Source organism: Amorphotheca resinae, assembly GCF_003019875.1.
Source record: "Amorphotheca resinae ATCC 22711 unplaced genomic scaffold M430scaffold_1, whole genome shotgun sequence".
NCBI lineage: Eukaryota > Fungi > Ascomycota > Leotiomycetes > Helotiales > Amorphothecaceae > Amorphotheca > Amorphotheca resinae.
The window spans coordinates 3,739,951-3,766,928 of NW_020194471.1; the positions used below are offsets into that span (position 1 = coordinate 3,739,951).

Genomic DNA, 26,978 nt, shown 5'->3' on the forward strand with positions numbered 1-26,978 from the left:
CCGGCTACATCACATTGGTAAAAGAATGCTCCTATATCCCGTGAATTTTCTACCTGTTACAGTTGCACTTTTTATCCGTCCAGTTATTCTCTGGATGAATATTCGAGGGTACCCTGCGGGCTGCTTAAGCAAGGCTTTCAGCCTGTTTCATGGGTCTTTTGCACGTCATTTGCCAGACCGTCAGCAGCTTCTGCAACGACATTTATTATGCTTTTCCCTGTATGACATGTGCATATAATGATTCCAAATCCCTCATCTGATGCCTCAGAAGTGGCGTCGTCAAACCCTGATAGGTCCGTCTTAGAGGGGCGGAAGAGGAAGAGAGACGTCCTCGCATGCCTGGCCTGTCGTCGGAGGAAGTTGAAATGCGACCGTGGCCTTCCCGCCTGTAGTCGGTGCCAAAAGGGGGGCGTTGCGAGCTCATGCACATATCAGAGTTTCCCAGCAGATGGTGCTGGCCATCAGGATGAATTTGATGAGCCAATCGATGAAAATGGGGCCGCTCCAAAGAGAGCACGAGGTTCTTCGAGTGTAAATCCTCCAAATGGATTGATTGATAGGGAGGTACCGTCAATATCAACGCCGACATATTCGGCGCAGACAGAAGCAATCACACGTTTAGAAGATCGTCTGAAAATCCTGGAGGGTATCATAGCTCAGGGTGCTTCAAGGAACGTAGCTGCGAAGGAAGCAGTTTTTCCTATGAGAACTATGATACCGAAGGAAAAGGACGAGAAGGCGAGAGAGCCCGAGACAAGCTACTTCAAAGGCCGTGGATTCAGGACGCAATTCTATGGTCCTAGCTGTCCTATTAGTCTGATTGCCCATGTAAGCCTTTTCAAATATTATTGCTTTTAGTTATGATGAACTAATAGTACCAGTTCCCAGAGGTCCGGGCGATGATGAAAGAAGCTCACCCTGGTTCAGCTCTGGAACGTCTTCAAAATGACTGCAAGGTTATGCAAGCAAGATACAAAAAGAATGAAGCGAAATCTTGGAAGGAACCCCCACCTGATTTGGTCGACTGCGTACCTGAGAAAACCGTTACAGATTCCTTTGTCAAGCTTTATTTCAACACGTTCGAAAAGACATACCACATTCTGCATGAGCCCACGTTTTGGAGTGATTATGATGAATTTTGGAAATCACCGCGCGATTCAAAGCCGGGATTTGTTCCTGTTCTGCTTCTCATACTGGCTACAGTTCGAGATATGTCACCAGGAGAGCCCTTGAGCTTTGATCTGAATGGCTCTTCCTCGCGGCGGACAGAGGCTATATCATGGATTCAAGCTTGTGACGCGTGGCTTAAACAGCAAAGTCAAAAGCACAGGTTCATGGCAATGTATCAGGTCATGTGTTTACGGGTTCTTGCTGCATCTTCTAATTGTCTGAAGATGAAAGAAGCATACTTAGGTGTAGAGAACCTACTGGGATACTTCAAAGCAGCTGGTATGCATCGTGATCCTTCATTACTGGAAGGCAGGTGTTCTGTTTTTGAAAAAGAGATGAGGAGACGATTTTGGGCAACAGCAATGGAATTGGAACTTCAGGCTTCCATCGACCGAGGAATGTCATCGTCTCTATCTTCCATCCCATTTGATTGTCAACCCCCACTCAATATCAACGACGAAGACCTTGGGGTTGATGCTCTTCATTGCCCCGAACCTAAGCCTTTGGAGCAATATACCTTGACCTCTTACTTGCATGTTTCTTCTAAGTCTCTACCACTGCGTATCTCATTATGTTCTTTAATCAATGATCCGAGCTCTCACTTGGAGTATCACCAAGTGCTACAATATGAACAGCAGATAAATGAGGCACTGGATGCAATACCTCAATGGACGGACTGGACAAATAAAGGGCACAACCAGGCATCGTCATTACTCGATCTTCAGCTGCGTCAATTCCTCCTCATGCTCCACACCCCATTCGCACGCCGATCCGGTTCATCCCAACACCGCTACTCCAGAATGGTCTGTTTCGAAACCTCAAAACACCTCTTGGACCAGCATTCCAAGCTCATTTCTTCCGGAAACTTCACGCTTCCCCTACTCCGGGAAGATGTGTTCCGCGCCGCCCTCTCAATATGCCACAACACCTTCCTCTACACCCTGAAGCCAGGTTCGTCTGCACCTGTCCTATTGCTCCTACTCCAGGCTAATTAGCTCCTTCACCTATTAGACTTTTTCTTCCACGGCATCATATCTGCCTTCCCCTCGATGCTCGAAGACGCCTTCAAGATCCTCGAGGAGCGATCCATGCGGCGCGGGCGCGGCTACCACCAATTCTGGTATATAAGTGTGGCATTCTGGCTCGTACAATCGAAACTAGACCCCGAAAATGCTAGCGATTTCAAACTGCAGGCCATGGAGAGAGTCGCCAGGCTCTACCACAAGGCGCTGGCGCATATGGAGGCACCACCCACGACGCACTTGCCGCCTCTCGAAGCGGGGTTTCAGGCCCCGGGATCTTGGTTCTCGAATCCAGACATTACGGGGGTATGTTGGTCCTTTATACACTTTCTTGTCTGGTTGGTGATACAGGAGATGGAATCGCTGACTAGAAGTATTCAGTTCACTCTCGGTGAGGCCGACGACCCTGTTGGTGTTCTTGACCCGTTCGATGCCTCAGATTGGACACTCGATAATCTCTGGTCGATGGAAGGAGACTTTGATACCAGTGCTCTGGGGTAGATGATGTCTAACCATCAATTTCACATCGAGCCATTCCGGAAGTATGGATCGGTCAGACAGAAGCCAGGATAAAAGGAGGCCAACCACGTGACCACCAGTTGCAGATCCCACGTATTCGACGCATCCCAGCTCAAGCGCTGTGTTTCTACGAAGCTTCAACACGGTCGGATCTCAGCAGAAGACGACGTGTATAGTCTTGCCGACACTGAACTTCCAAATCTTGCCAGATACCCTGCCTGCTTCCTGCTATTGAAGGATTTGTGTGCAATCTCTATCCAAAACTAATCATATGAGCCGGTAGGCACTCTGGAATTGAGGATCGGGGTGTGGTTATGAATGGAATTCTAGATGGTCTTCACATCGATTCTTCATGAAACATGCCACACTATGAAGCTTGAATCACGTATATAAGCTCGCAAGCACAGATCATTTTTCACCCAACCATCCCAAACACAGCACCCAATAGCTCTAGACCATCAATCTACATGAAAAACAGCCATTACGTCCACGGCGAAAGGTCTCTTCTAGTCACTTCACAGATCTGTAATTAGACATGAACACGGTCTCGAAAGAGAAAAATCTATATAGAAAATTCGCTTCTCTTTATCCGTACCCTGTAGGAGACCGATAATATAGTCACGATTCCTATATCCAATAATCCTATTTCTAGCACAACAAATGTGATAAAGCTACCTCACCTATATGAACTAACTAATCACATATTCTGCTGGCATATTCGGAGAGATCAGGTCCCGGATATAGATAAGTTCTGCTTACCTATGCTCATCGTTGCGGGTTTATTCGTCATCCGGAGATGCGGTTGTGATGTTTGCGCGAGGAGGTGATGTTAGCCAAAGGTCTCGAATCTCGAAATATACCTAGGTAGTATCTTCAGAAGTTCCGAGTTTAACCATCATTCATGGCCTCACGCAGTCAGTCAGTCAGGTTTATCATCCCATCCAAGCCAATCCGGCCGCCTATCCAGCGCGGTACATACATGGCCCAACGCACCGTATGGTGCCGATGCGCAAAATTTCTTTTTCCCCCCAACCCAATACTTCACAATCTACCTACCTTATGTAGATCCCGTGGACGTTGTTTTAGATAACATACCTTTACCTTACCTTATCTCTCTTGAGTCAAAAGAAAAAGAAGCAGCATCAATAATTTCAAGAAAAGAAGGTATTTGTAGCTTGAATAACCAGTCAATACCAACAAACACACAACATTTGAAAGAAAGCAAATCAGCCCGGCTGGCACAATTGGTTAGCGCGTGGGCCTTTTAAGCCCAAGGTTGAGAGTTCGAGCCTCTCGTCGGGCGCAATTTGCCTTTCTTTGATTTCTTTTTCCTTTTCTTTTTTGTATTCGCATCTCTGCGAGATGAAAAGAAACATATCCAGGAAATTCGTGATTTTTTAAAAAAGAGAGCTGTGATGCACCGATTCTTTTCTTTCTAATTTTTTTTTGTTTTTTGGGGGAATGTACAGTACCGAGAGATTTCGGAGTTTCCGCACGGCCCGGGGGAATGAAGGGCGCCCCCGGTACTTGGATGCGGATAACCTCATGTTTTGTGTGCGTCGGGGAAGAGATGCGATGTATTATTCATAGAGAATAAATGTCATGAATGCGTGGTTGATCTGAAAGCCCGATTGACAAAAAAAACTATAATATATCTCTCATATTTCTTTACATTTATTTATTTTCCCTTCCCTTCCCTCCCTTTTTCATTTCCCCTCCCCCCTCTTACCCCCCCATTCTTGAAATCACCAGGGAAAGATTATTATTACGCTGGGAAAAGAGAAGAGAGGTTGCTTCGCAGAGTTGAAAGAACCGGTTCTGGAAATTGAGTGATGGCCAGGTATCGAAGACGTCATCCCGGGGTCTCCAGCTCTGCGATGCGGGATACTTTCTGGGCGGGCCATCTGATAGGACGATCGGACGTCATGGTCAGTGGGTTTCTTGGCAGAGGGCGGGGAGGCTGTAGCGGAGTCTCATCAAAAGAGTTTGGGAGGTTACACAGGTTGCTGAGATTAATTGTTGAGATCTGTGGATTTTAGAAATTATGTAGAGTACTAGAGAGGGTATGAGACAGGTTTCGAACATCCGCGAATTCAATAACATTAGTTTTCCTCCTCTTGAGTTCCTTATACCTGGAATAACCATCTGATATCTGTGTCGCTCTTGATGGGTCCCTCATCCGCGACCTCTCCCTGAGCAACTCGCGCTTTCTTCCTCTCATTCTCCTTGCCAAGGGAAACCCATAGCGCCAGCGCGACAAAGAGGTTAGCAACCAGATACCCCAAGGAAAAGCCATGTCCCAGATACCACCTCGGGCTGGTGTTAGGCCGATACAGCTGGGTCCCTATCACGGCTCCAAGGTTTCCAATCGTGATCGTCATCGCTGTGGCTGTTGCGCGTTTCGATTGGCCTGACACGTTCGCTGCTGGCCAACTCAATACGATTGCACAGCTGGGGTAGATTCCTGCGGCTGCGAACATGGTGCCGAGATATGAGACGCCGGGTCTCCTCAAGGGAGCAGTGAGCAGGATGATGTACCCGATTATAGCAAGAGTAGTTGAAGCCATCAGGAACGGGGCTCTTCGGCGGGTCTTCTCCGCCAGGATTGCTACTATAATGGTAAGAATGGTAGCAACGGCATATGGAGGCACAGTCAAGAGCTGTGCTTGAGCCGCGGTGTAACCAAGCTCGGAGATGATAGTGGGCAGGAAGAGGGAGAATGTGTAGAGTGGCAGGGACATAGTGTGGTATGCGAGACCGTAGAGCCAGCATTTATAGTCTGCGAAAGCAGAGATCACGTTGGACCAAGCGAACTTCTCGATGTTGGTTGCGTCGGAGTCGTTCTTGAGGCGGTCGGTGATGAAGGAGCGCTCACCCTCCGTCAAAAAGGGAGCGGTAGCCGGGTAGTTGTGGATGAAGAGGTAGGATATTAGCGATACGACCACGGTGAGAAGTCCTTCCTGTAATTCTGTTAGTACTGATCATTTCCAATAATTGATGGTGAGAAGTACGATGATAAAAATCCACCTCCAACCAGCCTGCCCACCCACGCCTCTCATAAAGGCAATTCCATATGCCAGAATTCCACCAAATGCGCCAGCCAGACTTGCCGCTGAGAAGAACAGTGCAACACGGTAATGCGTCTCCGCCCTCTTATACCACATCGACAAGTAGAACACCACACCTGGGAACAACCCACTCTCTGTGACACCGAGGAAGAACCGCGCAGCCAAGAATCCCGCATAGTTCTGCGACACTCCCATAAGTGTGGCGACGATGCCCCACACCAGCATGAGAGTTGGGAGCCATATCTTTGGAGTGGTGCGCTTGAGGACTACATTGCACGGGACTTCAAAGAGGACCTACTTGTTATCAGCCTCTCCTCCCAACTCGCCTATGAAAGGGAAAACAAACTCACATAGCCAAGAAAGTAAAGAGTCAGGGTAAGCAAGTACTGGTTGCCTGTGATATGCAGATCCTTTGTCAAGCCTTCCAGCTTCGCATTGCCAACTTCAGTCCACGCAGTCAGCATCTCTCTCTCACTTCCCGACAACAACCTCTCTTGCGGCGCAGGAAAGTAGCGGGGACATACTATTGCTTCGGTCCAGGAACGACAGAAGGTATAGAAGTGTCAACGGAGGAAGGAGCTTCAAATCTAACCGTCGAAGCAAAGCTTTCTCGTTGATTCCGCTAGTATGTGCGAGGGAATCGTCGGCAACGAGAGACGGCGAATGACTGCTTCCGTTGTCTTGAACCTCGGAGGCTACTTTCTCATTCTCTGGAGAGGAAGACATCTTGTCTCTGTTGGCTTGGGAGAAGTGTACAGAAAAAGGGTACAAAAGCCTCCAAAGGGCAACAGGCAAGACGCAAAGTGTAGCTCGACAGTCTCGGAGCGCAAGAGAGATGGTAGAGAGAAATGGAGGAGGGGGGTGAGGAGGAGAAGAAAAGAACGGAAAAGAAAGAGACCTCTTCACCTTGATCCATGCCTTTCGCCTTTACCCATGCCCGTCACCTTCGATCCATGCGGCACTATTCCAGAGCAGCCCACGGTGCCCACCGCTGATGCCGCTCTGCTTGGCCGTGGTGTTGCGGGACCATGGGGAGGCCTGTTGGCGCAGATGTCGTGATTTTGAGGATTCCTAGAGCGGAAGTACAGCCGATGATCAAGTCGCACGTGATCAGCATCCCCCACCCCCTCAAGTCTCAAGTCTCCAAGTCTCAAGCCTCAACTCAAAAGCCTCAAGCCTCAAGCCTCAAGCCTCAAATCACAAGCCTCAAACCTCAACTCACACGGGCACATCGTTGATCAAGGAGCAATCATTGAATTCCATTATTCTCTAGCCTTGCAGACTAGCTAAATATTTCATTCCAGTAGGCCAGGAGAGTGCCATCTCCCGCTGCATATGCCACCCTCCGATCCTATCGGTCAAAGCCAGTCTCCTGACGGGGTATCGTAGCACAAGCCACAAACACCAGTGATCCATGCAACACCGGCCATGCAAATACGCGCGCTCTGGGAAGTGCCCAAACGCGGCTCAAGTGACACAATGAAAAGAAAACAGTAGTCCAGATCTTGTCGAGGGATGTCAGACCGACGTCGATCAACAAAGAGAAGAAAATGATGGCATGGGGATGAATGACGCCGTAAAATGCTTCTAGTGAAGCTGAAGGCGGTGTTTTTACAAGGTCGAAATACGCTATATGTAAGTCCAATCCAGGGCTGATGGCTTAGATAGAGACGCCTTCGAGCGGCAGCACTTTGGAGTCATCACCAAGGAATCTGCGGCGATGCGCAATGATCTCCTTGGCTATGTTGTCAAAGTCTCGAATCTTCCTCTCCCGAATGGCCCCGAGGGCGTCTTTTAGTCCATCAACAAACCGGGCGCGCTGATCTCCCGAGAATTCGTCTTGGGATCCGAGAGTTTTGAGAATATCATCATCTGCAGTCAGAAGTCAGTCAAGGGGACAAAATGGGGATACCAAGAATCTAGCTCAGAGCGCGCTGGCCTCAAACAACCCACGCACCGGGAAGTCTTATATCTTTGATATGCTGGTATTCACAGGTTTGGTCATTGCATGCTCCACCTGCCATTTCCCAAGGGCAAAATTCAATCGTAGGGTCAATCTTATGACTGTAAGTGAGAGATCTTAGCCCCCCGGAAACTTCCTTGTTAAACTCAGGGTGAAATCGAAAAGCGCGGAAACGCTTCAAGGGGCTCTCATAGGGAGTAAAGAGTTGGGTCTTGTTAGACGAGCGGGAGCCGTCCTATTCAATCATCAGCAAAATAAGTGATACGAAACAAGGGATACTTTTTACTTCTATTAGCAGAGGGACACTACCATTTGGCTGTGGCAGATGTTCCTCTGTCTCATTTTCGTTAGTTGCTTGGGGAAACGATACGGCGCTATTATCTGGAACGATGTCTTCAGTGACAGGCTCAGGGGGTGCGGGGCTAAACGGTGGAGATCCAACTGGGGATAGTGCGGCGACAGGTGGTGTGGCATCGGGGGGTTCATAATCATCATCGCGATCAGAAGTGGCCGCCATAGCAGCGCGGCCAAGGACTGGTGAATAGGATGGGCTTCGGTTGTCTACATCCATGGGACTTGAAGTGGATTCGGGTGAGAGTTGGCTAGGATCAGGAGCATACGAATCTTCAATATTCATGTCGTCACTTCCTCCTTGGGCATGGGAATCCGCATCTGCGGGCACTGCCTCCTGCAAAGCTGCTTCGGGCATATGACCTGCATTGGTATCATCCCTGCTCCTTTCAGATACTGCCGTGGGCTCTTTCGTAGCTGCTGGCTCAGTTTGGGTGGGATTCGAAGCCGAAGCTGGATTGCCGTTAAGCATAGTAAGTGCAGGTCGCTGGTCGATCTGCGTGGCGTTGGTCCGATCGTGGTCTGGCGAAGTGGTTCCAGAGGGCTGTTCTTGATTAGAGGCTGGGAGAGAAGGATGGTTAACCTCTACCTCGGTAGCCGGCAGAGACGATGGTTGCGAGGAATCTATGAAATGAGCTTGTTGATCTTCGGCGGGGTCATAATTTTGGAAGAAACAGAGGATGCGGTCATGAGGATAGAAACAATCACTTACCAGAATCCCCCACAGCCTCGCCATTGGTCAAGTCTCTCAACCTATCCTTATGTGCCTGGAGCCTGTCTTCAGCCTCTTGGCCAAGTTTCTCCATCTCCTCGGCCATTCTTCGCTTCTCATCCAAGTTCTTCTGAACAGCAGCTTCGATCTTTGCCATTTCAGCCCGTAATTGCTCGAGTTTGAGCTGGTTTTGTTGAACTTCAGCATCCACACGGGGAAGATCAGTGGCGAGCTGTTCGCGGCGGAGGCGCTTTTGTTCGGCGGCATTCCTCTGCAGCTCTGCGGCCTTTTCCACTTCGGCAGCCTGGGCTTCCGCAAGACGTCTCTGATCTAGAATAACTTGGTCCTCGGCGATGCTAATCATTCGTTGCATTTGTACGGAGGCTTCAACTTGGTTGGCCACGCCACCATTGCTTGCAGTATTTGCGTCGTCAGCGCTATTGTCGGCTGTACGAGGGGTACGAGTCCCGCTTGCTGTTTGCTTAGCTTTCTTTAAAGCTTTCGCTGCTTCAGCTTCCGCAATCTTCTTCCTCAAGGCCTCAATTGCGATCTCCTTTTCCTGTAAAACCTCGGGCTTCCCGAGGGCGATCTTTCGTGCAGGCGGGGTGCTTGCAGCAGAAGATACGGGAGGTGGTGTGAATGGCTTGCGTGCTGGAAAATTGGTAAGTGGAGGAAGGTTCTGAATGGCCGCGCTTCGGTGATCGGACATCTTTCTTGCAACCTGCGCCGGAGAGTCCTGGTCTGCTTGAGATTCAAGTTCCATGGCGACATCTTCATCATCTGAATCAGGCTCCTCCTCACTCACGTCGATCACCAAAGGTGTCTCGTTTCGACTCTGACCGAAAGGTCGCTTAAAGGCTGCTGTGATCGGAGTATCAAAATCAGCGGCAACAGGTCGCTTGCGCTGGCTGCCATTAGTTGGCCCGTTCGTCGCGTTGGAGGGAGTTGTCGTAGGTGCAGGGCTAGTAGTAGTGGGTACTCGGAACAAGCCTGGAATAGCTGGAGTTTGCTGCGTGTTGACAGGCCGTGAAATTGGTTGGGAGGGAGAGCGGTTTGGGACCTGATTTTGACCTTCGGGTAAAAGTGAATTGGTAGGTGGAGCCGCTGCACTACTACCAGATTTGGGCGGCTCTACTTGGGATGAGGAGTTCAGAGCTTCCGTTTGGCCCGAAGGTCTGGCAGGTTCTGGTTGGGAGACGGGAACAGGAACAGCTGGAGTAACCGGGTCATTCTTCGCTGCTGCTTTCTGGGCACGTTGCTCTCTTGACTTGCGAAGAGCCTCCATTTTCATTTGAAGTGTCCGTTCCTTTTCAGTCGTCGCAGCAGGTTTAGCTGGAGGACCAGCTGATGTGGTATTTGTTGAGGGTGAGGTAGAGGTCTCGTTTGCGGCCACCTGCTTCCCCACAATTGGAGCATCGACATTCGTATTTCCTTGCACCATTTCGTTGGCCTTTGGTTGAGTGCAAACTTCGCTATTAGAAGGGGTAGACGCGAGCTTCTCCTGGTTATTTAATTTATTGTGAGATGCGTTTGCAGGAAGAGGTTGCTCCGCGTCAGATGCATTCTGAGATGATCTTACACCGTTGACAGATTTAGAGGGTGAACGGGCTAATCCGAGATCATCAAATACACGCCCAATAATGGTTTCATCAAAGCCTTCGTCCACATAGGTTTGGAAGCGAATTTGAAAGGGGTAAAGATTGAGGATTGCTCCTTGAGCTTCCTTACGAGCGTCGGCTAGTGACTTCTTTGCCGTTGCACTAACCACCTGATTGGATGCCGATTGAACAGGAGTAGGCAGTGAAGGAGTATTTGCAGTAGAGGCAGGCCCGGGGGCAGCAACTGGAGTAGAAGCAGGGAGATCTTCCACAGACTTCTCTTGGGAATTTGTGACATGATTTCCGTTTGTACGGGAACCTGGCCGTGAAGAATCTATCGCTCCTTTCTGTTTCCAAGACGGTTGATTCTGGTTCTGATTAGGTGGTGCTGTATTGGCATAGGGTTCAGGTCCATGGCCGGGCGCATATGAATTATAATATTGGTTTGTTCCTCCCCGCTCGTCTTGATCAACCACTTTTGAAGGGTTGTATGGAGAATATGAGCCGGAATTTTGACGAACGGCCTGGGAGGGTTCTGAAGGATAGTAATCATTACCTACACAACTGTAAGTATCGGCCAAAAAACACGTGAATAGTTTAGCTCACCAGTATGTGAAGATTGTAACGGATTATGGTCGTGGGTTCTGTTATACACAGCTCGATGCGCAGTGCCCATATACCCAGTACCATGATTCTCGCGATATTGAGTAGATCTATATCCAGCAGGAGCAGGATTGGTGGGTGCATATGTATCGTCAAATTCTCCTTCACTCAGCTCACCTTCATCCACGCGGTTCATATATTGTGAATTTTGCTGATAGCTCTGCTGCTCCACGGGTGGATAAGTTTGCGCAGTATTGTACGAGTTACCACCGTAAGCGGGATATTGCGTGTTATTTTGCGGAGCTGCATAGGCCGGTAGTTGAAAATGATCTTGATTCCAACCCTGAAAGACGGGCATAGGAGGTGCTCCGGGTGCTGAAGCTGGAGTAGCACCGAAGACGGGTATGGACTGGTTATACCCATACGCGTTCATCGATGCATCATAGCTCTGGGCATATTGTGACGGCGCAGGGTGGCCATTGCCTGTCTGTGGGTATGGATTTGGGTAGGCGGGTTGGAGGTACGGAGCACTCATCTGAGGTTGGCCTCCATAGTTTGCGCCATAGGGGGGCGGCTGAGGATAGTCCGACATTGTTGCACAGCGCGGGAACTGATTCGCATTATCGTCCGAGGGGCTGGAGGTCAGTAGTGTATGAGATGGAAGGATTATCTCGAGAGCGCGTTCAGTGAGCAGTCGAGTACCATCTTGCAACAAAGGAAAGGTCTACAGAGGAGAGCAGATAGGAAGGTCCCGTAGGTGCAAAGAGCAGAGAGATGTGTAGAAACAGAATGCGCAGATCAGGATCTTTGATAAAAGACTGATGGTCGTCACTTGTTGATTGTCGAAGCGCGAAGAGTTGGATCTACTCTTTCAAAAAATAATCATTATTAGAAGCGCCTCGATCTTCAGATACAAGATTGTTAGCGCGACGGGGATTGATGCCTGGATGCCTGGATGCCTGGCGGCAGCCTTGTCGCGCGGTTACGTTGGTCTGTTTACATTCAGGACCCCTGGACCAGTAACAGTCTCGCGCCGATGCGGAATCACACTGCCTGTGTAAACACTGTGGACGGGTTTTCGGACATCTCAGCTCATCTCAACTCAACAACGACCTTTCCCATCCCCGGTGGTTGCAGGACTGTCAACGCTCTGCTCTGTTTGCGTTTTTTTCTAACGGGTTCACGATTTCACGATTTCATGATTCTGTCTTCCAGATCGTTTACAGCCTGCTGACAGTCCCATGGCTTGATGTTGCTCCGTGTCGATAACAAACCCGAATTCATCTTGGCTTCCTTGCAATTATCATTCCAAGATGGCTTCGAACCCTGGGCAAATACGCAATAACCCATTCTTGAGGGCCTCATCACCATCGCCCGGTCCGACCGCCCCCAATGGCAGACCAAAGTCCATGACCATCTCCTCCCCGCTATCTTTAACCCACAGCCCTTCGCATACCCGATCATACTCCTCACTGGCAGGCGGCGTAGCTCTTAATAATAATACAATGTTAGGGCATCGCTCAGGCTCAAGGAGTGGTGGCTCGGCATCGAACACCTTCGCGCCATCCTTCATAAAGTCCGAGGCAATGCAACGAGGGGAGGAGGCAGTCAATGGCATCGAAGGGGAGAATGATTTCTCTGGGAAGAGATATGTATGGTTAAAAGATCCTCAAATGGCATTTGTGAAGGGCTGGATTGTGGAAGAGTTGGAAGACAATCAGATCCTTGTCCAGTGTGATGATGGCAGTGTATGTTGTCCTAGGCAAGCGGTATCCTGCTTTTGCTAACTCTGCTCAGCAAAGAGAAGTACGCGCAGACAGCGTAGACAAGGTCAATCCTGCAAAATTCGACAAGGCAGATGACATGGCAGAGCTTACACATCTTAACGAGGCCTCAGTTGTTCACAACCTTCACATGCGATACCAAGCGGACTTGATCTACACATACTCGGGCCTGTTCTTGGTCACCATCAATCCATATTGTACACTCCCGATCTACACAAATGAATACATCAATATGTATAAGGGTCAAAGTCGGGAGGAGACAAAGCCCCATATCTTCGCTATGGCCGACGAAGCGTTCAGGAACCTCGTTGATGAAGGCGAAAACCAGAGCATTCTGGTAACAGGAGAATCAGGTGCCGGCAAGACTGAGAACACCAAGAAAGTCATACAGTATCTTGCAGCAGTTGCACATTCCGACTCGCCCGTTAAGAAGGGGGCACAGCATTCGAATCTTTCACAACAAATCCTTCGTGCAAATCCAATCCTCGAAGCCTTTGGAAACGCCCAGACGGTACGAAATAATAACTCGTCACGATTTGGAAAATTTATTCGAATCGAATTTACGCGATCAGGGATGATTGCCGGGGCTTTCATAGACTGGTATCTGTTGGAGAAATCACGCGTAGTCAGGGTTAATGCTCAGGAACGGAATTACCATATATTTTACCAGCTTCTGAAGGGCGCTGACCAGGAAATGAAGCGGGATTTCCTCCTTGATGAGATGGACGTGGAGGACTTCACCTATACCAAGGACGGTAACGATATAATCTCCGGGGTTTCTGATCGTGATGAGTGGATCTCATTGATTGAAGCCTTCGACATTATGGGATTTTCCGAAAACGAGCAGGTCTCAATCCTTAGAACAGTTGCAGCAGTGCTTCATCTAGGAAATATCACAGTGGTGAAAGAGAGCAGAGCAGCAGACCAGGCTCGTCTTGCTCCAAATGCTCGTGCCCAAGCCGAGAAGGTGTGCAAGCTTCTGGGGATGCCCGTTGAGCCATTCCTCCAAGGACTTTTGCACCCTCGGGTGAAAGCTGGCAGGGAGTGGGTAGAAAAGGTTCAAACCCCTGAGCAGGTCAGGCTAGCGATAGATGCCCTTTCCAAGGGTATCTACGAACGTGGCTTTGGCGATCTCGTCAACCGTATCAACAGACAGCTTGATCGCTCTGGTATGGGTCAGGATGATTCACATTTTATCGGTGTCCTTGACATTGCCGGTTTTGAGATTTTCGAGGAGAACAGCTTCGAACAGCTTTGCATCAACTATACAAACGAAAAGCTGCAGCAATTCTTCAACCATCACATGTTCGTGCTTGAACAGGAAGAATATGCCCGGGAGCAAATTGAATGGAAATTCATTGATTTCGGGCACGATCTCCAGCCTACGATTGATTTGATTGAACTACCGAATCCGATTGGTATCTTTTCCTGTCTCGATGAAGATTCAGTTATGCCCAAAGCTACCGATAAGTCCTTCACAGAGAAGCTTCACTCTCTATGGGATCGGAAGACTCCAAAGTATCGCGCTTCGCGACTCGGGCAAGGTTTCATACTCACTCACTACGCTGCGGAAGTAGAGTACTCAACGGAAGGTTGGCTTGAGAAGAACAAAGACCCTCTAAACGACAATGTCACAAGATTGCTTGCTGCTTCGACGGATAATCACGTGGCTGCACTCTTTGCCGATTGTCTGGACAGCGACGAGGAACCTGGTGCCACTAGAAGCCGAGTCAAGAAAGGACTTTTCCGTACCGTGGCTCAGAGGCATAAGGAGCAGCTTTCAAGTTTGATGGCGCAATTGCATTCTACCCACCCACATTTCGTCCGATGTATTATTCCTAACCACAAGAAACGACCAAAGCAATTGAGTGCTCCACTTGTGCTTGACCAACTCCGATGCAATGGTGTTCTTGAGGGTATCAGAATTGCCCGGACAGGCTTTCCCAATAGACTGGCATTTTCGGAGTTCAGACAAAGATATGAGGTTTTATGTCAGAACATGCCTAAAGGTTACATCGAGGGCCAAGCAGCCGCAATAATGATGCTTGAGAAGCTAGGCTTGGACAAGTCTCTGTTTCGGGTTGGTGTAACTAAGGTGTTCTTCAGAGCAGGCGTATTGGCCGAGCTTGAAGAGCAGCGAGATACGTTGATCCGCGACATTATGTCTCGCTTCCAGTCCATCGCTCGAGGCTTTACTCAACGACGCATCGCTCATAAAAGGCTGTATCGTGCCGAGGCAACCCGAATTATCCAACGTAACTTTCACGTTTACCTTGAACTCTGCAAAAGTCCATGGTGGCGACTGCATGTTCAGATGAAGCCCCTTCTTGGTGCCACTCGTACATCTGGGGAAGTCAAAAAGCGGGATGAAATGATTCAAAAACTCAACGAGAAGATGAAGCAGGAGGCTGCCGAACGACACAGGCTGGATGAAGAGCGTCGTAATGCCCACACCGAAATGCTGAAAATCCAGCAAACTCTTGAGAGCGAACGTGCCCTTGCCTTGGACAAAGAAGAGATCTTTAAAAGGCTGCAACTCCGGGAGACAGAACTAAGTGATAAGTTGGCTGGGGCTTTGGATGATCAGGAAAAGCTCGAGGACCAGCTTGACGACCTTCTGGAGGCTAAAAGGAAGGCAGAGCAACAAGCTGAGAAATGGCGCTCGCAACTGGAGCAAGCAGGCGTCATCATCGCTAAACTGGAGAAGGAGAAGCGAGAGCTGGCCGACAAGCTCGATGATCTAGACGCACAACTGAATAACCTGGCCCAGTCTCAAGCCGACAGAAGTGCTGAGGAATCACGTCTCTCCCAGGAGGTGAGAATGCTCCAAAGTCAACTAGGTATAAAGGACCGGAAGGTGCAAGACCTGGAGACAAAACTATTGAAGGTTGACCAAGACCTTGATATCAAGCTTGCCAAAACCACTAAGGAGCTTCAGGATGTTCGAGCAAGAGAACATGACCTGGCCGCTGAAAACCGGCGTATTCACGAACAAATTTCAGAGCTCTCCGCTACATCCACTGGGTACGAGGACCTTGTGCGTAGAAAGGAGAGCGAGCTTGCCATTCTTCGATCAGACAACCAAAAATATGAGGCAGAGCGCAAGACCTTCGATGACCAAAAGCGAACATTAACTGCTGATAAAGAAAATGTAGTCAATCGATTGCGTGAAGTCCAGGCCGAGATGTACGCTATGAAGTCACAAAAAGCTAATCTCGAGAAGGAGGCAGCCGATGCCAAGAAGCTTTTGGATGCCAGGCTTACTGAGGATGCTCAAGCTGGACAGAATCGGAAGATGTTACAAGACCAAATTGCAGACCTCAAGCAACAATTGTCTGAAGTGCAAAGGGATCTCAGCAGGGAACGGCAATCACGAGACGATGTCCAACTTCTCTCCGAGCATAAATACCGTGAGCTCGAGCAGAAGTTTCAGGAACTTAATGAAGCTAAAATCATCATCGAGAAGGAGATGTATGTTCAGCAAGACACCCTCAGGCGCGCCATGGAAGCCCGAGTCACGGCCGAGAAGGAACGGAACGAGGCACGCACTGAGATCAAAAAATTAAGGGAAGCCAAATTGTCCGCTGAAGAGGCAAGGATGCAAGCTGAGCTCGCAAATGATCGAGCGGCATCACGGCTTGCTCGAGAGCGTGAAGCCAGCCTACGCAAAGATCTTGAGGCAGAGCAAAACCGTGGAAAATACCTGGAAGATGAATGTGCCAAGTTGAACAAGCAAGTCGAGGAACTGAACAAGATGATACTGGAGTCAGGTGATTTCGGATTGAAAATCGACAAGGAAAAGGAGCGGCTCTCACGGGAACTCAACACCGTCAGAAGTCGCCTGTCAGCATCTGAGAATGACAATCGTGCGCTTCTGAACAAACTTCAGCAAAAAGGACTCGAGCTGGCTCGATCTGGATCTAAGGCTAGCGAAACTCAACGCGCCAAGCTTCTCACGCTTCAGCGAGAGAAAGCGAAGGTTGAAGAGCAGAACCAGAAGCTAAATAAGCAGTTTACAGATGCCCAACTAGAGCTCGCTTCTATGGAAAAGCAGAAAGAGAAGCTTCAATTGAGCCTGGAGGACCTTAGCCATGAGGTTGCGCGCGAGCACAAGATGAATAGAAACGCCGAAAAGGCTTCATCTACATTCACCACGCAACTGGCAGAAGCAAAGCGAAAATTTGAGGATGAGCGTCAACTTCACTCTCAGACTCAAAGCAAAAACCGACAGCTCCAGGCAATAATTGAGGCCCGAGAGAAAGAGGTTCTTCTGCTAATGAAGAAAATTGACCCGGAAACGACGCATAGCCTGGCCCAGTTTGACGGAAGCGAGAAAGGTGCATCGAAAACTCCGCCCAATCTCATACCAAGCCTTACCAAAAAGATTGAGGAGCTACAACAGAATCTGCGCGTCCAGACGGCTGGACGTTCGAATGCTGAGTCCCAGCTGTCTGATTTGCGCAAACGGTATGAGGATGAGTTCGGGGACTCGCCGAGTCGGCCGAAGTTAGAAGAGATCAATCCAAATCAAGGGCCGTTTACATCGCCTATAAGAAACAAGCTGAACACTAAACCGCGCTCAAATCTTTCAACGCCAACACGCCGTTTTCCCAGTAATGGAAACGATGCCCCAGACTCTACTCGGTCTGACCGAACAGCGGATATTTTGAGTTTCAACAATCGCCAGGACCTTAAGGCTGATCTTGAAGAGCTCCAAAATCAACTTCAAATAAGCCAGATGCAGAATCGGCACCTTCAGAGTCAGCTCGAACGGTCAACCTCTTCTCGAGACCTCGGGGCAGAGGACAGCCCATCCCTTCGACGTGTTCAGAAGCTGGAACAGGCAAATAGTAGGTTACACGAGATGTTAGATGATTCTGCAAGAAAAGTGTCCGCCCTCGAAAAGAGCATTCAGAGCGGCGAGCTATCTTTCCGCGACATACAAACAAAATCTCACGAGGAGCTTTTTGATATCATTAACAACCAGGAAGACTCTCGGAGATCTCTTCTGCATGTCCATAAAAGTACTGTCGCCGAACTTCAGGACACTAAGAATCAGTTCGAAGCGCTGAAGCATATCCGTGCCAACTTGGAAGTTGAGCTTCGTGATACAAAATCCGAGTTGGAAGAAATTTCTCAGCAAAGAGATCAAGATGCTACTAGCCGAAGCCAACTTCTTGAAGAGTTTGCTGATCTACAAATCAGACTTGACGCAGAATCCTCGAAATTGGCTGATGTTAGTTCTCAGCTTTCACTTTACAAGTCCCGGGCAGACGAGTATTTTAGCAAGCTTGAACAAGCGGAGATTGCTGTTCTGAAAGCCTCACGAGCAGAACAATTTGCGAGATCACAGGCAAAGGAAGCTGAGGAAACGTGCGCAGAGATTATGTCCGAGCGCAAACAAATGGATGCGACGATCGAAGACCTTCAAAGACAGAACCAGAGCTATGAAGAGAAATTCGAAGATCTTTCTACCGACCTTGAAGCTGCCGTCCAGGCCAGGAAACGACTCCAGCACGAACTTGAAGACTACCGAAGCCAACGAGCCATGGACATCGAAGACAAAGAATCGAGCATGGAACAAACCCGCAAAAAGTACCAAGCTGAGTTTGCAACGCTGACACATGAACTCGACATCGCCAGGGAAGAGAAACTCTTCAAGCAATCCGAAAATACCCGGCTCCGAGAAGAACTCGACGAACTCCGATCGAAATGGGATGATGAGGTCCTCAACAGCTCCACTTGGTCCAAAGAGAAAGCTCGTCTCGAATCGACCCTCTCCGACCTCCAAGCCTCCCGCGATGAAGCAGTCAACGCACACAATGATGCGCAAGGCAAGATCGTTTCCCTCCTATCCCAGGTACGTAGCTTGCGCACGTCTGTGGATGATGCAGTGGCCGAGCGTGACATGCTGCAACGTGAAAAAAGGGGGCTGGAAATGCGTCTGGAGGAAGCGAAAGCTGGACTTGAAGATCTTTCTCATAGCGATAGTCCATCTCTCCGCAATGCGGCGGGCATGGATCGCGAGATATTAGAGCTTAAGTCTAATCTTGCGCAGCAGGAGGATATCGCTGCTGCTGCTGTTGGAAAGATGAGAAGAGCGGAAGCGCTAGCTTCAGAGATGCAGAAGGATATAGTGGCAGAGAGGGAGATGACGGCACAGCTTAGCAAGGAGAAAGCAGCGTTGGAGAAAAGCCTTAAGGATATACAGGTCAAACTCGTTGATCTTGAAACTAAAGGCTACTCCAGCGCCAGTCAAGATGTCCGATTCCTTCATGGTCGTGTCAAAGAGGTACGTTCCCCTCTTGCTCCCAATTCTTTCAATTCTGTCAAGATCGTGAATCTGAAAACTGACCTGTCAACAGTTGGAGGCCCAACTCGAAGCTCAAGAAACTGCGCACTCCAAATCCGTCCGCAGCGTCCGAAACGTGGACCGCACAGTCAAAGACCTTCAATCGCAAATCGAGCGCAAGGAAAAGGCCAATACACAACTCCAGGAGGACGTCTCGCGCTCTCGAGATAAGATCGAGAAATTGTTGAAGACGATCGATGAGCTGCAATCATCGGAGAGTAACGTACAGCTGATAGCACGAAGGGCGGAGCGGGAGTTGAGGGAGGAAAGGGAGAAGGCTCTAAGATTAGAGAGGGAATTAGAAGGGTTAAAATCCCTGGGGGCCTACAGTGGTGGAACGATTCGGAGGAGCATAGGGAGTGGGAGTTGGGGACGGATTGGGGCCGAGAGAGAAGCGCTGGAGAATGGGGTTGAGGTCCCCGAGCGAAAGAGTAGTCTGAGTCGGAAGATGAGTATGAGTAAAGGGTTCTTGTGAGGTTACGGTAGAGCGGTACGATGGGATGGGAGGTATCTTTATGCCACGGCAGGCGTTGTAGAGCGGGTAGCGATGCATGTGCGTTGTATTTTATGGTTACTTTACGAGGTACTAATTAATGGACTGCTTTTGTTATGATTGGATGATTGAATGATTAAAGTAACTCGAACTGGAAGGGTTCATGTTACTGTAAGCAATGGTTGCAGATCACCACGGGATATTCGAGAAACTTTCCAGTAGGTGCTTACTTGGATACACTGCTCCAATATTTATAGGAGACTTGTAGGTTACCAGACTGCTAATTAAGCTCCTCAGTTGTTGATTAGCTTTCTAATAAAGTCGTGTAGGAGAGTAGCTTCTAAGATCAATATCGTATTCCTTTACTTCTATTTTAGTAGATTCAGTTTATAAGAACATACGCTGGACTACAAAGTTAACTAATCAAAAGTGATGTCTCGTCGATCTTATGATACTACGCTTTACATTTAGAGTAACCCCTTTTCAACAATCTAAATACTTAATTACGTAGCAATTCATTATCCAACAGAGTTGTTTCTTTTTAAGTTTCTTTAAGGGGGGGGGGGGGGGGGGGCTGTCACGTGTTTACCCTTCTTATTCTGGCTAGGAAATAAGCGGTTGAAAACATCAAAATCCAACATCCCACCTCCCAAATCATGACATGATAGACCGAAGAGCACCATTCCATCCAGAAGTCAAGACCATCAGTATACTTTGATTGTGAATCTTGATACAATGTACGATGTTCTAGCGGGAAAGTTCCGCCGTCTAGAAAAAGGATAGGAGCACTTTGTCGCTCAAAGAACGGGATCACTGTGAAGAGCCTTGCCTTGGCTCTTTTCTTTCCTACTTCTCAAAGAACCTCGCCAGCTGAATCATTAGCATCACTGTCATGAAGGAGTACCAGAGGAGGCTCCAGCCAGGCGTCTCTTTCCTGATAATTCTCTAGATTGATCGATGAACTCGCAGTTGCAACTTGCGAGATTCCTCCCCTTTCTCTACTGAGCAAATCCCAGAGAAAGTCTATCTCTGTCTGTTCATTTTCGAAAATTGAGTCTACGTGGATTAGTGTTCTGCCTTGATTTGTACAATTGAGTAGCATTGAATGTGTTTCTTCTCAAAATTGCTCGTTTTCAAAAGGTTCCCTTGGTTCTCCATTCATACTTTCGTTGCTGTACCGAGAACAGTCCAAATTCTCATTCATCATAGCATTTGCCAACATGTCAGGCATTGTTTTCCAGACTCTTCCTCGGTTTGAAGTAAAGATTAGAGACCATGAACGTAGTTCGTTCTTGTCGGGCACAATGGATCAATGGAAAAGGCCAGCCTATTGTCACTATCGAACCGTGCGTATATTTACATTGACTAGCAGTATGCTATGGTCAGGGATCAAAAGCAGTCCCCGGCTCGGACCTCGGAGATATTGCTTGTTCATTATACTTTCATGTCGTACAATCTTCCGTCCTTGTTCTCCTCAACCTTCTCCCATTGTTCTAGGACATTGTTCTAGGATACAAAGAAGGGAAAAGTTGCCGTGCTTTGATCCCTTTGATATAATGAGAAGCTGTTACAATGCTATTATACCGAAAAACAAAAGGCCAATGTTCTTTTGTTCTAAGACAGACCTCGTACTTCAGATTCTTTTTGTTTCTCATGAACAATTGCATTATCCTCAATGGATCAACAAAGACTGCTCAAGTTCTGTTGTTCTGGACGAACTATTCAATTGTCCTACCCCTAATCTATTAACAAATACACTCATATTCTACTGTTCTGGAACATCCATTCTTTTATTCTCTATTTGCGTATTTAAATCGGACAGAAGTCTCCCTATAGTCTCTTTTCTCCATCACACATAAGAATATCTACATCAACACAATCATCACAATCATCTACATCCTCAGAATCATCTACTCTTCAGACCAAACGAAATCCAAACGAAAACCAAACAAAACCAAACAATCTCATCATGATGTTCCTACCAGACTTCGTGACCCTCCCCGGGGGGTCAACTCTTGCTTTCCCAACAGATCTCTCCAATACTTGCATTAATTGCATCTCAACCGCTGTCTACTGTTCTTCCATCTTAGCAGTAGTTTCAACAGTCATTGTTCTTTGCATTGCACTTCTGCAAAGGCTCAATTCAGACAATACCCCTTACAACCCCATTCCTGTGTTCTATTCATTTCTCAAATGGCGGCCCGTCATCGTTACTATCATCTTCGCTGTTGGCTTCAAGTCATATCAGAATACCTTGTTACAGAACCTAGTCGAGAAACTTACATCACAGGCTTGGCTTCTAGCCTTTATCGCCCTTACAGCATTCAAGTTTGTCAAGGTATTCGTCCATACCATCTCTTTCTATCTTCTGACAAAACCAGCTAGACAACCACTCCATCCCACCTTCTCTCCTCGAGACATCACAGTAATCGTCCCCACGGTAGGTGAACTCGATGCCGAATTCATCGAATGTATTGAATCGATTCTCGCTAACCGCCCAAACAAAGTAATCGTGGTCACCGTCGGCTTGGCCAAGTTCACAAAGGCACGAGAAGTCTGTTCCACTATCGATGCCCGACATGGCAATAATGGAAAGGTGAGTGTGCTAGCGACAACGGAAGCTAACAAAAGAGCTCAGCTCCTCAGAGGGGTTCTAGAAGTCGACACACCGTTTATAGTGTACTCAGATGATCATGTGTTCTGGCCCACTACCTTCCTCAAGAGCATCCTGGCACCAATGGAAGACCCTCAAGTCGGAATCGTCGGTACCATCAAGCACGTCCGGCGTGATCGCTCTGGTGGCTTTTGGGAAAGTTTCATGAACTACATCGCCTGCCTGTATCTCGAGCGTCACAACTTTGAGTGCACAGCAACCTACAACCTGGACGGTGGCGTATTCGTGATTTCCGGCCGCACAGCCCTCGTCCGAACTTCGATCATGCAAGATATAGATTTCCGCAAGGGATATCTTAGAGAGATGTGGTTCTGGGGCACCGTGGGTCCGATGAAGGTAGATGACGATAACTACATAACGCGCTGGATGGTCAATCACGGATGGAAGACCGTATTCCATAATGCTCCTGATGCGATTATGGAAACGTCACTAGGAACCACAGGAGGAGTTGAGAAATTCCGCGGACAGCTCATAAGATGGGTGCGAACGACATGGCGTTCCAACTCTACCTCACTGTTTGCCGAACGAAACTGCTGGTCAGTACACCCCTGGACGACTTACGCAATGTTCATCTCGTCCTTCGTCAACATTGCAATCATCTACGATCCACTACTCATCTACACGCTCTATCGCTCTGGATACACGCAATACATGTGTACGTTACTCCTTGCAATCCTGGTCTCCAAACTCATCAAACCAATAGAGCATATGCGACGAGAGCCGCAAGATCTTTGGGTCATGCTCCCACTAGGTCTCCTATTTGGATACGTGCACAGCCTATTCAAGATCTGGGCTTTCTTCACGGCGCGCAATATTGGTTGGAGTGGCCGAAAGGGCATCAAATAGGAGGCGGAGAGAGAAGAAAAGAATGTGAGTAACCTCCGCAGGTCGGTAGGTACTTCAAATTTCATCTCTGGTTTCATAATTTCATTTCTTATTTCATTTTTATTTCATTTTCTGTTTCATTTCTGGGATTCTTTGGGCGGTTAATATTTGGGAAATATAGAATTTTCTATATTTCCACATTAGAGAGAGTCTTACAAAGACATTATGCGGGAACAAAGAGGGGGGTTCTTAATCTTCACAGTTCTGTTTTTGCTTTACAAATTCTTTATACGGTAGCGTTGCTGTTATTTTCACCTGGCACAAATAAAACACCAAAAAAACCTACTTTTTCGAGTTCCACCATATGCATTTGTGAAAGAAATATATACATAGGTAAAAGATATGAGCTTTCCCATCTCTAAGATACATATCCATCTTACACAGCCCTCTCAGCCTCAATGAAAAAGACAGTGCAAGAAGCTTCTAAGTATTTGTCTATGATTTGTTCAACCTGCATCCTGCAGATTCCGTGTATTTTGAAATTTCATATCAGTACCACGGTGATCCTGAACTTTCTAGATCTTCTGAGCTCAGATTCTAGATTTGCATTTGCTTATCTAATTCGTATAGGTAAAGTAAGTCAAAGAGATAGAATTCGAAATAATAGTGTAGGCAAGTAGTTTTTCGATTTCGAATGTGAGCGAGATAGGATAGGATAGGATAGGACATAGATGATAATACATTTCTTTATATCTAGTGTATAGAACACCCCCAAACTCCGAGAAACCCCAATTTTTACCTAGACACCATCTTAATGCTTTTCTAAACCACGAGTTAGTTAACTGCCAACACGCCCCTCTCCAAAAGAATAGATGGAAAACCACACACGTATATACATACCCAATTTAAGATATCAACCAAACTCTTTTTCAAAGCGGTTTCACTTCGCAAACCACCCTCTAACAACACTCATCACCTTTCCGGTTCCCTCCACCAAATCTCTAACCATCTCCTTCCATACATCCTCCCCCTCCTCTTTCTCTCTCTCATTCTCATTCTCTTTCACCACCCCATTATCAGCGCGGAATAGAGGAAACCCAAAGGCAGCAACAGCGCTGGACGGAGTGATCAGATCTTGCATATGAGTTGTGCGGATGGGACGCAGATGTTTGTGAGCGGGTCGCAAACGCGGTCGTAGGATATCTTCTTGTTGGGTGCTGGTGGCGGGTTTAGAGGCGGGGAAATGGTTAGATGAATGGTGGTGCTGGGTGCGATGTGGGTTTATGTGGAGTTTTTGCTGCTGGGGATGGTGCTGTTGGTGTTGGTGTTGGTGTTGGGAGGTGGGAGGGAAGGGCTGCGGGATGATGAGCGTCGTGAGGTGGGGTTTGGGGGGTGTTGTTACTGCTGCTGTTGCTGTTGGTATGGAGTTTGAGATGGCCATTGTTGTTGGTGTCATGGAAGGAAGGCGTTGCATGTAATGTAATGTTATGTTATGTTATGTGTTGCCAGGAATGAACGAAGAGAAGGAGAGACGAGATGAGAAGATGAGAAGATGAGAGAGAGAGATTCTATAACGAGGAACACACTTCTTCTCCTACACTCCTGTCAAACTCAGATTCCAGTAAACCCCCACCAATCGAGGAGATACATTGACTTATATCTCCTCCTCTCTCCCATACCTCGCACTGGACAAAGGATGAGGCGCTTGGTATTCCCTCAAGGAATTGTAGATTGAGAGGAGGGGTGAAGAGGATGGAGCGTGAAGTGTGGGAAGCTAGATGAGTGCTCCTGTTGGATTGGAGGATGCGGCTGAGGCGTAGCGCAGCCTTGCGTCGGTACGGTGGGGAAGGGAGATGTGGTAGGCGAATCGAAGGAAGTGAAATGAAGGGATTAAATGTCTGGGATGGGATGGAGAGAGATGATTGGAGAGAATGTGGGATGGAAATACATACATAGGGAGGGATTGGCTTGGGGACGAGGCTGGAGGGTCAGAGAGAGTAGTTTCAGCCTGGTCTGGCCTGGTCCGCCTGAGGACCATGTGATTGGGGCTCAAACAAGGGTTGAAGAGAGAGATATATGTTGGGAAAATCAAAATAGATAGAATAAAAAGGATGATTTGTTTTTCTCTTATCCCCGAAACACCTTGAATGCTTTGAACGCCACATATATAAATATACAAAAGAATCTTTTTGAAATCGCGGCGAAGATGCCACCCTTTGAAACGCCCACCCAGATATACCCCTCTTGAAGTCCTATTCATCCAAAGCCTCACAAGAATTTTTTATACAGCCACACTAACGAGTCCCAAGAGCGCTATACAGAGGCCCAGATGTGCCAATTTCGATCCCGTCTCCTTGGGGACCTTCGCCGTTTCCGTGCGCGTCCGGACGCTCTCTCGTTCCGTCTTTGTTTCCGGTTCCGTGAGAGAGCAATAGACATAGTTACAATCTCCAGAAGCATTTCTGTTATCCCCAGTAGAATCGAGTCCCGTATTTCTGGGATGGGTGGTAATGTCGGAACCGTTCCATTTTGGGGCTTCTAGACATGCCCCGCTGGCTGTTATCAAGGCGCAGGCGTGTGAGCTCGGAATGCTGGCTGTCGCCGCGAGAGAGCTTGCCATTTTGTGATGATTTCTAGACGGTGGAGCGATGGAGGTGTGTAGTGAGGTGGTAGGTTTTATGGAGGTGTGAGGATGATGGCGAGTTGGGGCATCGGATGGGAGAGAAGAAATACGGAAAGAGAGGGACTAGCAGAATGAGGAGACTTCATTTTGATATATTTGCAGGTGTAAATCATGAAACATGGAAGGCTGAATTAAGGATTCAAGGGGTGCATGGCCAGAGTTGGCGAAGTTGTTCTAATTGTGAGATTGGAAGGCTGAGCGAGGCTGTGCTTTTTGGGCGGGAAGCTTGGCAGCCTCCTTTGATTCTGGCCAATCATATAGTAGTGATGAACTTGAACCATGATATGTGCATCTCCTGGAGGAATGCGAGGTGGAATCAATGTTGATGGCTCCTTGAAATTTTGCCATCAGCTTGAGGACTTTCCTGTCGGTTGCTATTGAAACCAGCGACCCACTTCGTCGACCCACGGACGGTGTGATTTACCACGACCAGGGCTCTTGGTATATTGCATCGGCAGTCCTGCTTACCGCAAGTAAACAATGGAGGGATGCTGAGTGAATTATTCGGAATCTTTCATGTTTGTGGTTAAGGATTAGAGAGTGTGTTGCAAAGAGAGGGCGGGATGGATGCACGGGGGAAGCATGATAAAGAGACGATTATGTACTACTGTACCCCAAACAGATGTCAGACTGACTTCGAGCAGTGCAGGGGGAAGGATTGGGTGCTTATGCCCCAGATATAGTATATGCAGTGTTATCAGAGCGCAGGTTGAGGCTCCTCGAACCTTGCAAGCAGACGGCTTCAAGGACCATGTGATTTCTGCCGCGACCAGGATGACTGCATCTTGGATTGGACTAATGCTCTTACAGAGAAGCGATTAAAGAAGAGCGAGACAACAAGGGTTGAGCAACGATAAGTTGTAAATGTAAGGTAGTTGATTTAGCTGAACCCTAAATGTATCCAGTACCTTACCTCAGCTTAAGGGCCTTTCTCTCTCACGTGACTTCGGACAAAGATACTTCCCTTCCCTTCCCTTAGAGGCATTATGATAGCAATCCCTTCGTGGATGATATGTCAATCATTACCTAGCGCATGACAGACAAGGGCAAAAGGAAGCCGGACAAGAGGAGACAACATATGAGAGAGAGCAGGACAGAAGCAACTACGTCATCGTCAATGCCAACAACACGGCAGCGCAGGTCCGCAGGGAGATCGGGACC

The 26,978-nt window shown here is 48.1% G+C and overlaps 7 protein-coding genes across 7 annotated transcripts; 2 read left to right on the top strand and 5 right to left on the bottom strand.

Annotated features, from left to right (window-relative positions):
- Positions 1–237: 237 nt before the first annotated feature.
- M430DRAFT_132690 (hypothetical protein) lies at positions 238–3,038 on the top strand (the record flags this gene model as incomplete). Its single annotated transcript, XM_024862263.1, has 4 exons — positions 238–828; positions 882–2,121; positions 2,182–2,498; positions 2,574–3,038. 4 exons carry the CDS (start codon positions 238–240, stop codon positions 2,691–2,693), a joined length of 2,268 nt encoding a protein of 755 aa, XP_024725851.1. The 3' UTR covers positions 2,694–3,038.
- A 1,697-nt stretch (positions 3,039–4,735) lies between these two features.
- On the bottom strand, positions 4,736–6,599 carry M430DRAFT_132691 (hypothetical protein). The gene is made up of 4 exons (XM_024862264.1): positions 6,304–6,599; positions 6,130–6,221; positions 5,723–6,073; positions 4,736–5,671 (listed from the first exon to the last, which is right to left on the bottom strand). Exons 1-4 carry the CDS (start codon positions 6,503–6,505, stop codon positions 4,838–4,840), a joined length of 1,479 nt encoding a protein of 492 aa, XP_024725852.1. The 5' UTR covers positions 6,506–6,599; the 3' UTR covers positions 4,736–4,837.
- An 840-nt stretch (positions 6,600–7,439) lies between these two features.
- On the bottom strand, positions 7,440–11,598 carry M430DRAFT_24669 (hypothetical protein; the record flags this gene model as incomplete). The annotated part of the gene is made up of 5 exons (XM_024865111.1): positions 7,440–7,651; positions 7,737–7,977; positions 8,029–8,738; positions 8,806–10,959; positions 11,010–11,598. 5 exons carry the CDS (start codon positions 11,596–11,598, stop codon positions 7,440–7,442), a joined length of 3,906 nt encoding a protein of 1,301 aa, XP_024725853.1.
- Positions 11,599–21,940: 10,342 nt separating this feature from the next.
- Positions 21,941–23,140, top strand: M430DRAFT_83741 (glycosyltransferase family 2 protein; the record flags this gene model as incomplete). The annotated part of the gene is made up of 1 exon (XM_024869615.1): positions 21,941–23,140. A coding segment is annotated over one exon (1,200 nt), but the record flags the coding sequence as incomplete, so codon positions are not given.
- A 762-nt stretch (positions 23,141–23,902) lies between these two features.
- Positions 23,903–24,758, bottom strand: M430DRAFT_165901 (hypothetical protein). The gene is made up of 3 exons (XM_024863489.1): positions 24,537–24,758; positions 24,035–24,488; positions 23,903–23,956 (listed from the first exon to the last, which is right to left on the bottom strand). The coding sequence occupies exons 1-2, from the start codon at positions 24,606–24,608 to the stop codon at positions 24,075–24,077; spliced, it is 486 nt and encodes a 161-aa protein (XP_024725855.1). The 5' UTR covers positions 24,609–24,758; the 3' UTR covers positions 23,903–23,956; positions 24,035–24,074.
- Positions 24,759–25,265: 507 nt separating this feature from the next.
- Positions 25,266–25,872, bottom strand: M430DRAFT_165905 (hypothetical protein). The gene has a single exon (XM_024863490.1). The coding sequence runs from the start codon at positions 25,752–25,754 to the stop codon at positions 25,416–25,418; it is 339 nt and encodes a 112-aa protein (XP_024725856.1). The 5' UTR covers positions 25,755–25,872; the 3' UTR covers positions 25,266–25,415.
- On the bottom strand, positions 25,852–26,368 carry M430DRAFT_165907 (hypothetical protein). Its single transcript, XM_024863491.1, has 2 exons — positions 26,213–26,368; positions 25,852–26,149 (listed from the first exon to the last, which is right to left on the bottom strand). The coding sequence occupies exons 1-2, from the start codon at positions 26,267–26,269 to the stop codon at positions 25,949–25,951; spliced, it is 258 nt and encodes an 85-aa protein (XP_024725857.1). The 5' UTR covers positions 26,270–26,368; the 3' UTR covers positions 25,852–25,948.
- Between the last annotated feature and the right edge of the window lie 610 nt (positions 26,369–26,978).

Bases quoted from the DNA above. Each gene is read 5' to 3' on its own strand.
- M430DRAFT_132691 (XM_024862264.1), bottom strand. From the start codon at position 6,505: ATGTCTTCCTCTCCAGAGAATGAGAAAGTAGCCTCCGAGGTTCAAGAC. The intron at 6,222-6,303 runs GTATGTCCCCGC...CGTGGACTGAAG, and splicing joins GTTCCTGGACCGAAGCAATA to TTGGCAATGCGAAGCTGGAA. The intron at 6,074-6,129 runs GTGAGTTTGTTT...GATAACAAGTAG, and splicing joins CTCTTTACTTTCTTGGCTAT to GTCCTCTTTGAAGTCCCGTG.
- M430DRAFT_165901 (XM_024863489.1), bottom strand. From the start codon at position 24,608: ATGCAACGCCTTCCTTCCATGACACCAACAACAATGGCCATCTCAAAC. The intron at 24,489-24,536 runs GTAACAACACCC...ATCATCCCGCAG, and splicing joins TACCAACAGCAACAGCAGCA to CCCTTCCCTCCCACCTCCCA.
- M430DRAFT_165905 (XM_024863490.1), bottom strand. From the start codon at position 25,754: ATGGCAAGCTCTCTCGCGGCGACAGCCAGCATTCCGAGCTCACACGCC.
- M430DRAFT_165907 (XM_024863491.1), bottom strand. From the start codon at position 26,269: ATGCAATATACCAAGAGCCCTGGTCGTGGTAAATCACACCGTCCGTGG. The intron at 26,150-26,212 runs GTGGGTCGCTGG...CAAAATTTCAAG, and splicing joins ACCGTCCGTGGGTCGACGAA to GAGCCATCAACATTGATTCC.